Genomic DNA, 11546 nt, shown 5'->3' on the forward strand with positions numbered 1-11546 from the left:
ACACTCTCTCTTTCTCTCTTATTATATATTATACTTTAATGATGAAAGTAAACTTTTAATAATAAAATATTAAATATATAATGAAAACAAGACACATTGTTGGAGTTCAAGCAAGAGAAATATGTCCTAAATTACTAGGACATAATATTTTATATTATATTTAAAATTTCAACTAAGACATTGTTAGACTTGCTCTAAGGAAGCACTAATACACTATTGGAGCGCCATTTTTTTTTTGTCAAAATCCTTATAATTGAACTTAAGAGCTCATATAAAAGAGCTGATATACTTGCTCTTATATTAATAAGACACCTTTCTCTCATATCTTATTTTTAAGGAATCACACGTCATTCCTTATATCATTTTTATCGATAAAAATTTAATTTCTCTCTATTCTTTTTTTGTTATTCTCTCTCTCTCTTTTTGTTTAAATGTCATTCAAATTTATTATTATTATAATAATAAGAAATGAAGATAATGATCATTGTTGGAGTTAAAATTCAAAATCATATTTTAAATTACTAAAAGTTAATATATATCATATATATATAAGTAACCTAATAGGACATTGTTGGATTTGGTCTTGATCGTAACAAATTGAATAAACTATTTTTAGTAAATGATTGAAGAAGTTGGTTTGACTAACTAATTGAATTTAATTATCTTGAACAAAACCATCGGTAAACACATGTTTCACTTAGTCTTTTTATATATGACTTGAAAAAATAACATAACTTCTCTTAGTAACTTGTTTAAAATTATCTTTTTTGGACCAAATTACTATTTTAAAGAATTAACTACCAAACACTAATATTAAAGATTTTATTAGATCAAAACTCTCTAATATTATTAAAAAAAACCAATCTTTGATCAAAACATTAATTTACAAGCAGGGCCTTTATATCAATGTCAAGATTTAAAAATTTTACACAAAGCACCTAGTATATATATACACACTCTCTGTCTTGTACTGATGTTGCTAATTTTGTAAAACAACGAAGTAGTACTAAGAAAGGCAGAGTAAGCCTGAAGTGGCCAAGCCAAGTTATTAGCCCCCGTCACATTTTATATGATACTAGCTTATGGTTCGTGCGATGCACGAGTTTTGACAATATTTATATATTTTAAATTCTATTTTATACGCACGGGTCGTGACAATATTTATATATTTTAAATTCTATTTTGTATAATTTTATTAAAATTTTATATAAATAATTAAATACTAAATAATGATTATATAATTATAATTTCAAGTTAGGTTTAAATAATGTATATATTATATGATTGATGCGATATTATTCATAAATAATAATGTAAGTGTTTGTTCTTGGTGAGTGAGATTTCAATCTGAAATCTTATATATCTTTATAAATAATATATATGTTTGTTGTTAACATGATTATGATTCGAACCTGAGAACTTATATTATCTTTATAAATAATAATATAAATGTTTGTTGTTAACGGAATTCGAACATGAGAACTTATATGTATCTTTATAAATAATAATATAAATGTTTGTTGTTGATGAGATTCGAACCTGAGAATTTGTGGAATGTATTTTTTTTAGTATTTGAATCTAACGGCTGTGATTATTTGATGAAGAAGATCCGACGGTCATGATGGAAAGGGATAACCAAAATAAAGGGTTAATCAAATTACAAATTATAATCCATTCCGGCTATTATAGTATAGTATAGATATATACTTTCGTTTTTTGGACGTCTTAAAAAATCAATTTTTTTTAGAAATTTTTTCTAAAATTACCGCAATCACGGACATATAATATATTTATTTTAATACCCATTATCTTGACTCATATAAAATTGGTTAATATAAAAATCAAGTTTTTATTTTTAAAAAATCATACTAGTCAAACTAAATCGTTTAAGGTGGAGATTGTTTAAATTGGGACCGATGGAGTAATATTTTTCTCTAAATTTCAACGTTAAGCACAGTTATTAGGTAATCATTACAAGTTTAAGGACCGCACGAAATTTAATCTCACTTTTTGTCCTATAAAAAGGACAACTGCAATCAACCTTCAATTTAGTCTGGGAGAAAATTGAGAAAACTTAAGCACTCTACTTTAAAAGGGTACAAGTACAACAATGGAGGTGTTGTTGCGACTAGTTTGCATTTTTCTGGTCTTCTTCATTGTCAAAGCTGTTGCAGAAGCTGGTGGCGAGCATCCGAAATCAAGGTTTGTACTTGTATAGCTTATCACAGCAGAAAGCAGAAAGCACATTGCAATGCGCTGCGCGCCCACATTTTTGAGTTATCTGAAATGTTTTACTTTTCCAGTTTTTTGGATAGTATAGAAAAGGTTTGAAACTTGATCAAGCTAGCTAGTTCGTTTCAACTGACTAATATTTTGGCTGAATTGCGTTATGATTCTTACGAGCTCTGTAATCCTTATTATTGATTGCGTTATAATTATATTTCTCTGTCGAATAAGAATAAATAAATTTGTAGTGGCCAAGGTATAATTCAGTTGCAGAGCTCAAGTGGTACAACAATGGGCGCCTACAAGTAAGTACTCCCCTGTATTTCAACTGCATTACGCCGTCTCATCTGCATGATTTCTGCCTGTTGTATTGCATGTGCTTCAGTCTGATATAATAAGTAGAATCGTTCTGGCAATCATAACCTTTTAGCTTAAATAGTTGAATGAATCATTAATCTTGTTGCCTTAGTGAATCGTAACATCAAATTACTACAATGGCCAATAGTGAAACCCAATTTGGCCTTCATGTGTACACTCAGATTGAAGTATGCTGTCATGACTGTGGGTTGTTGTGCTAGCTAACTTTATAAAGTTAATTGAGCGTGCCTGTGCAAACTGGTGTGGAAACTTGGTTAAAAAAAAACAACCCAACTTGGCATGTAAATTTGAGATTTTATCTATTTTCTTCCCATTGCCCAAAACTTGTAATCCACTGGCGAATGCTTTCAAATCACTAAAATGTTGATTTTCTTGGGATGTTTGCAATTGCATATTTTGTTGTTACCCTTATCAATTTAATTTGACACTTGAAAATGACGCCAACCTGTACACAGTACAATATAAGTGTATCTCTTTAATAAAAGTCTCGCACCGATGGCATCTCTTCTGATATTGTCTTCAAAAGTGTGTGTGTGAAATATAAGCTACGGTTTTCCTCTTATAGTTACACAATCATTTCACATGACTCTCTTTACAGAACAAATCTTACATTTTTATCTGCTACTTTAACTTTTATCAGTCAAATAGTTTCTCTACCTACGCAATACAATTAAGTACAGTTAAACTGTTAGCATTGCTATTATTGTGACTTTGTCGGTGTTGTGTCCTATTCTTTTTTAGGCATGAGCATGCCGTGGATGATCCAGAATCAATTGCAACCATGGTTAACATGTAAGCCCGTATTTGCATTTTATAAATATAATTTATTTTCTCAAACAACAATAATAATTATTGAGTACGTCATATAAGTTTGCTTATTGTCGTTGTCTATCCAACTCATTATCAAATAATCAAGTGTTTAACTATTTTATCGGACATGGGTCATTAGAGTAGGAATGTATTAAGCCTCCCGGCTCCCGGTCCCTCACAAACGACAATCATAACGTAACATAACCATCTGTTCCTTGAAATTGATGTGAGGGTTTTTCGTGTCCGCACACAGATGATTTAATTACCCCTTGACGTAGACTAGTGCCCATGTATTAAATATGTAGAAGTTGTTTTGCAGATATGGGAACCATGCATGTAACGCAAATAACTCATCAACAAATTTGTTATTTAGTGGCGGTGATACGGTGAGAGATGGGAGACTAAGAGCAAGTCCAATGCATAGAGCCCTTACCTATTTTCTCCTCCAGCTGTATATATATATGGATTGAACCTCAAATAAGTTTCTCCAACGGTGCTCCCCCTTCCCCATATTTTTTAGGTGAGAGAAAATGGAACCCCATGTTTGGGGAAGAAAATTGTCTCCCCTAAATCTTCCCGCTCATCAAACCTCGCTCATTCTCTTCTCTCTCTCCTGCTCTCTTCACCTTTTTTTCTTGTTCATTTCTTCTTTTTCAATTATTTCTCTCCAAAATAATAATTAAGTATAGTTTTAGGAATATAGGGAAGCAAAATAGGGAATATGATTGGAGTGAAATAGCTTTTTCATTACCTATATTTTAGGTAACCTTTACTTTAATATATTTTAGGGGATAAAAATAGGGAAGTCCATTGGAGTTGCTTTAAGGACCCCCTCCCACGTTCTACATACTGTTGCATGGGTTTTCCCTTTCTTGTTGCCAGTCAATCCACAGTCCTTACATGTAAATAATACAAACAAAGATCCGCATATCAAGCCTTTAATATACGCAATATTTATTAACACCTAAGGTAGTGTCGTCGCACTTCATTGCAGAAAATGGTAGAGTTGGCAAATAAATTTCCAAAAGGACCAAAACCGTTACCGGCGTAACGTAAGATGCATACTTGGTAAAACTGTTTTGCTGAGTGTCATGTAAAATACAACTGGTGTAGGCCACATGAGTTTCTGTATGGGCAATGTCTTCTGAGAAATGTTACTAATCTGTAGTAACTTGCCATAACGGGTAGTCCATGATCTTTATTACTTGCTTCTCATCTACTACAAAACATACATCGCCCCCCCCCCACCCACACCACATTATTGTGAATTTATAGCCCCACCTCGTGTATTCATTTCAAAACACAATGTCTGTTTTAAGATGATCAGTGTTGATCTCTCCATGGATCGCAATTCTATTCAATGCCCCTTCCTCTACTCAATAGTGGCGGCATGATCCACAATTCTCAAGGGCGATTTGTATAATTCTGACAACAAATACTATAGAACAAACAAATTTGATAAGTTGGAAATTTAGGGGAAAAGATGATACAATATTTACAAAGTTATATAAGAATGCAATCTTTGAAGACAATAAATAAAATCAAGTGATTCTCCCACCAAAATTCAGAATTCTCCTACAGATCTATCCTATCCTAGTGTAAAATCTTTGCATCCACACTATATCCTTCCTAGTATAAAAGTGTTATGATAAATAAGGCAAAAATATGCAATGCCACTTGTCTTGCCTATACAATCAATTGGCGCCCCTCTTTGCATCCACACTACATCCTACTGTGAAATTGTTATAAATAAGCGAAAAATATGCAATGCCATTTGACTAATATTAAAGATTTGGATCATTTTAAGATATGCCAAGCTGACAGAAGAGTGTGAAATTTGCAGGGAAATTAAAAATAGCACTGAAAGGAGAAAGTTGGGTTTCTTCTCTTGTGGAACAGGGAACCCTATTGATGACTGTTGGCGCTGTGACCGGAACTGGGAACGCAACCGTAAGCGACTTGCCTACTGTGCCATTGGTTTTGGACGTAATGCTATTGGTGGTCGTGATGGCAGGTACTATGTGGTCACGAACCCAAATGACGATGACCCTGTAAATCCAAGACCAGGCACACTTCGTCATGCTGTAATCCAAGACAGGCCTCTATGGATTGTCTTCAGACGAAGCATGGTGATCACACTAAAACAAGAACTAATCATGAACAGCTTTAAAACTATTGATGCTCGAGGACATTCTGTCCATATTGCAAATGGGGCTTGCATTACCATTCAGTTCGTCACCAATATTATAATTCACGGACTCAACATCCATGATTGTAGACGAACTGGCAATGCCATGGTTAGAAGCTCACCAAGTCATTATGGTTGGAGAACAATGGCTGATGGGGATGGTATTTCCATTTTTGGATCAAGTCACATTTGGATCGATCACAATTCTCTATCAAAATGCGCTGATGGCCTAATTGATGCTATAATGGGATCAACTGCAATTACAGTATCTAACAATTACTTCACTCACCACAATGAGGTAACTATAAGAGCTTGCAAGTATATCTCATTATACTTCATGTATTAATGATATCAACTCTGATTAACATGACTATTATGCAATGACCAGGTGATGCTATTAGGCCACAGCGACTCCTACTGGAGAGATAAGGCTATGCAGGTAACAATTGCTTTCAACCATTTTGGAGAGGGACTTATGCAGAGAATGCCAAGGTAAAAAAAAGTTGCTGGTGTCACCAAATTTGATTCCAACAGGCACTTCGGAATAAGGATTTCCATGTCGTGAACAATGACTATACAAACCGGGAATTTCATAAACTTTATTAATTTGCAGGTGTAGGCATGGATACTTTCACGTCGTGAACAATGACTATACCCACTGGGAAATGTATGCTATTGGAGGCAGTGCTGATCCCACAATAAACAGCCAGGGAAATAGATATCTTGCTCCGTCAAACCCTTTTGCTAAAGAGGTTAGTCATTGAAGTCAAAAAAAGAAGCAAAACAATCCCTTAACTTGTGTAGATTTTTACCTGGTTGGTTTGAATGTGCAGGTGACGAAGAGAGTTGATCTCCGTGCACACAGGTGGAGGCACTGGAATTGGAGATCAGAAGGAGACCTGATGCTAAATGGAGCATATTTTACTTCATCTGGTGCTGGAGCTGCAGCAAGCTATGCCAGAGCCTCAAGTTTGAGTGCAAAGTCTTCTTCGTTGGTAGGATCTCTTACCTACCGTTCTGGTGCGCTTCTCTGCCGTGTAGGCCGCCAATGTTAGCATCGAGCTTAAACAGCTGGCAGGAACTAGCACAAAACGACCATAGGAAAAAGTTGTTGATAACACATTCCAGTTTTCATTTATCCTATACACAACATCTAAGTTGGTTTAGTAGGTCAGTTCAGTTTTCGTACGTAATTACACAAATTTTCAGTCTCCCTTGATCAACCTCTGGCCTGCTTCAATTGGGAAATCACAATTCTAAGATCAGGTTCTGAAGCGTTGCTCCTCCTGTTTTCATGATTGTTTATTATACTGAGATCCATTACTTCTTTCTGAAGTAATCCTTCCTTTTCCTATTAAAACTCTTTGTTTTTTTTTTGCTTTTGTGTCTTTTTTTCTTGGGCTATAGAACTAGATTGATTCCATATCTCTGTTTCTAAGCCAAAATGAAGTTATAAGCTTTTTCTTTTGTTGATGTGCTTTGGAATTCTGGGTTTAGAACCTTAGCTTGAATGTAATTAAGATTTTACTTGCATATACTCTGTCTTTGTTTAAATTTGTAAATATCTCTCTGTCAGTCTTCACTCAATCTATAGCAGACAGAACAATGCATCCACTGTTCCACAAGCTATCCAGCAGTACTGGACTTTACACACCCTTCAACAATTTAAAAGTTTCTTAGGCATCATTATACATAATAATTTGTCTGAATTCTGACAAGTCTTACCGATATTTAACATATGGTGGGAGACAATTAAACTCATATACGAGCAACATGTTCAGTAAATATCCTAAACATCACAATGAATACAAGTTCTGGTTAAAATTTGCATTTAAAATTCAAATATAAAAGCAACATGTTCAGTTAACATCACAATGAATACAAGTCCTGCTAAAAATTTGCATTTAAAATTCAAATATAAGGAGGTGTGAAGTGAATATGAACAAGTTGGAAGTACATATGAGCTTACAGTTACATGCGCCATATCAGTTGCTGCCTCAGCTCCATCCTTCCCAAACTTCCAACCTGTCTGAATAACTAATTTACAAAATTCACAGATAGAAAAGAGAAACTTAGAACAATAATGCATTTCATGGTTCAAATTCATTTTGGACTCCGAATATACAAATGAGTAGTTAAAATCCAATAAACTTTGCCAAGGGCAAGCAAGTTCTGAACTACGAAGAACAATAATTTAGAATGAGTAGGTTAGAATTAAAAATATCTCGTGCCAAGCAAGTAGACTAAATTTTTTTACTGGTTACATGAAGCAGATAATGAGAAATTACTTAGACGCGCCCTAAAGTTCTACTTGGTTGGAATAAGACTTTGAAAAATTACTTAGACGGGATCTTTGAATGGTTAGGAGGATGCTGGAGAATTATTACAAACTTATTTTTTGCAGTTACTCTATGGAAGAACTCCTTCCTGTAATGTAACCACAAGAAGGTAGTATCCGGGGTCAGGGACCTCCAAGGGTATGTCTGTATGGAATGCTTCCTCCTGTAATCAGTGGGTGTCCTCATTATGGATGTGAGGTAAAACTCTGGTGTGCGTTTTGGAAGTTCTGTTTCTGTAATCAACGGTTGTCCTCATTGGGGGATTTCGGTGTATCCTGCACTTTGCACCCAAAAACTTGGGATCGCTTGTCCTGTAATCTGATGGGTGTTCCTCATTCGGGGGACATGGATGCATTCAATATTTGGGGTAAACTATGGTTATACCCGCGTTCACGGACTAGAGAAACAGCTGGTAGCAGAGGGTTATCCTCGGTCGAGAAGATGCTTTATCCGCGAAGTCTCGAAGCCGTGGACGAACATTGAGCCTTTGTGGTTAGGCCTCATCGGCGGTCATTCCTAAAGCTAGTAGAAGACAGTTTTCAGTAGGTTTCCTACTGGGCCTCGAGATGAGAAATCTAAGCCCATTAGGTCTTTAGCAAAAAACCACCGTCACTCTATTCAATTTTTCAGCGAAGAACCACCATCATAAATCTTGTATCCGGTGACATACCTCGAATTTTGTTGCTGCCATATTCCTCCTCAACAAATTAACGCTTGAAGGAGGGGTAATTAAGATCTGCATATAGGAAGAAAGATGTCTCGTCATCATGATGGAAGTTCTTATGATGAAGAAAGTTCTGGCTATGACTTTGGTTGTCATGAGCCTTATGTTCCAACTATGGTTCACCGCCCCACCCCGAACTTTGGGGGCCAATCACCGGTTCTGATTAGCAAATATGTTGGAGCAGTTGTATAGCATGGGCGATGCTCTGAATGGATTCGATTCAAGACTGAGTACGGTGGAACGACATAAGACAAGGAGAGACCACCGTCATACTCGCTCTGCTCATGTACCCGAAAAAGCCCCGATGGTTGAAAAAGGCGTTCCGGTTGGCCATGGCTGAACTAACAGTGGGCATGTGCCAATCACTCCATGGGCCATTTATACTCTGATGATACAACTTCGATTGTCGAACTCGTTGATGAAGATACTGATGGACGGGAGATGTCGCGGGTGGAAAATCGAATAGCAACACACCCACACCGATCTACACGGATTTTGGAAGATCGACGCCAAACAGAGGCTTTTCCTACCAATAAACAACAGAGTTTCGCATCTCTGAAGACTCGTTTAGGAATTTGTTTGGGAGATGATAACTTGAGGATCCTACTTCTGGAGCGGCAAAAAAAATCCAACCAGGGAGATATGACGTCTCATGGTTTAACGCGTGTGCCCCTGAATCCTTTGGGAAATCAAGAGGAGCACCGCGACCATGAGAGAGCTCCTCCTCATGGTTTGATGGATATATATGGCCGGTATTATGGCAATGATCGTCAAAGAAGGTTTCAGTGAAAGACATGGCGGGTACTTGGAAGGAAGTCGGTACACCTATAATCGAGACAATAGGGATACTCGTGCTTTTGGCCGAGATAGAAGAGATAACTATGCATGGGATAACAATCGAAGGGACACCCAGACCCGTACTTATGATCGTGAGACTCCGCAAGTTGATGGTTGGAATCAAGGTGAGACTCAATATGGAACTCAAGGTCAGAACCAAGAGATACTGGCGATACCTGGTGGGGGTCAGACAGATGCTAGACCACTAATCAGCAAATGGTACCTCCAGGTGGGAATCAAGCGGCGCCACCACCGCCACAACCTCAAGATCGGCAACCTAATATACAAAATATCCTTGGAGTTGGAAATTTTAATGTGAATGACTTGAAGAGGTTACTTAGCCATCTTTAAGGAGGAAGAGTTATGGCCACAACGGAGGTTCCTTCGCCATTCTAGGGGGCGGTAAGGGAAGCCCAATTACTAGCAGGATATCGTACACAACTAATGACTTACAATTCCATGGGAGTTCTTATCTGGTTGAGTTTTTAGGAAGATTTAATATAGAGATGGATGTTTATCAAGTTTCAAACTTGGCAAGATGCAGACTCTTGGTGGCAACCTTCAAAGAGAACACTTAGCAGTGGTTCCAGAATCATGGACCCGGAGTAATTTCTTCTTGGGATCAGATGAAATCCTTATTCTTGACCAAATTCCAAGTGGCGGTGAGGTATGCACCACCAGTCATGACCTTGGCTAATGTCCGACAACGGAAAAATGAAAGCCTAAAAACCTACTTCAAAAGGTTCAACGCTGAGTCAACTAATGTGAGGGGTGCATCGAATGAAGCTATTAAAAGTTTCTTGATAACTGGGCTAGGAGTAGGTTCGGATTTTTGGAAACATCTGCAAGGGAAAGATCCAATACTATGGCGGATGTTTTGGCCCAGGCTGAATCCTTTAAAGCCGTGGAACAATCTCTGGCAGAAGTGCCCCCCGTCTCACAAGGAAGTCAAAAGGGAAAGCCAAAGAAAAGAGACAGGTCCTCAAGACCAAGATATCGTAGAGATAGGCAAAGTCCAAACTGAGTGAATGCTGTTAGTGTCCGAAGATAATGGAGTCCACCCTCGAGTTATGACGGAGGGTCAAGTGGTTATACTCCCTTGACGACCTCAATTGAATACATCTTTGAGGTTAACAAGAATAAGGTGTGATACCCTCCAAACTCGGGTCAGAAGTTTGGGGCTCACAACACGCACCACAATATTTAAACCTGTATATAAAGTATTATATACAAAGACCCTTTAGTACACAATCACGGATCGCAACAAGTTAAAGTATGAAAATAAGCTACAACCTTACCCTTTATTACATCGTACCAAAACCCAACTAGTTCAACTTATAATTGTTAATGATATCGTACTTACAATCTTACACCACTCATCTATAATATAAAGCTCCTGCTAGCTCGATCCAACTTAAACGGAAATCCTAGCTCGCACACTGGACAGGGAATCCTCGTTACCAACACTTTCTTCTTCAACTGTTGAAAATATAAATTTTTTTGCAAGAGTGAGCTTACTAGCTCAGCAAGTAATCATAGCAGCAATTGAGGTTAGACAATTACTAATTGAAATGATTCAGAAGAATCAAGTTTCTGAATAAGCAATGATTAGAATTGGATATTCACTTTTCATTTTAAAAACCAAGGTTAGGCTGCTGATCAGTCACGCACTAACCCCGAGCAAGGCTCCCAACTTTGCTCTATATACTGGATCCAAGGCACGCATTGGCCTATTATGACCACGAATCTGGCCTGACCACGAATCTGGTCCACATTTATAAAACTATCCAATTCTAAAACAATTCAATATGATAACCAATGTAAATCAATAAGCTGAATCATAAACAACATTTATCTTGAAGCATAGGGTGATTCATAATACCAAGTAGGTATAACAAGGGATTCAAAAAGATTGGCTTTCAATCAAGGAAAGAATCAGAAAGTAGAAGACCAAGGGTTCAAAGGTTCCAAGAATTGGTATTCTGTTAAACAAGGAATAAGGGTTAGTATGTTAAGAAACTCAATATCAGAATCAGTATGTGGT

At 36.9% G+C, this 11546-nt stretch overlaps 1 protein-coding gene across 1 annotated transcript; it reads left to right on the forward strand.

Annotated features, from left to right (window-relative positions):
• Positions 1–2029: 2029 nt before the first annotated feature.
• On the forward strand, positions 2030–6794 carry LOC141707602 (putative pectate lyase 20). The gene is made up of 7 exons (XM_074510843.1): positions 2030–2202; positions 2475–2531; positions 3346–3396; positions 5258–5900; positions 5991–6094; positions 6216–6354; positions 6436–6794. The coding sequence occupies exons 1-7, from the start codon at positions 2111–2113 to the stop codon at positions 6655–6657; spliced, it is 1308 nt and encodes a 435-aa protein (XP_074366944.1). The 5' UTR covers positions 2030–2110; the 3' UTR covers positions 6658–6794.
• Positions 6795–11546: the final 4752 nt, after the last annotated feature.

This window comes from Apium graveolens, chromosome 2, assembly GCF_009905375.1.
Source record: "Apium graveolens cultivar Ventura chromosome 2, ASM990537v1, whole genome shotgun sequence".
Lineage (NCBI taxonomy): Eukaryota > Viridiplantae > Streptophyta > Magnoliopsida > Apiales > Apiaceae > Apium > Apium graveolens.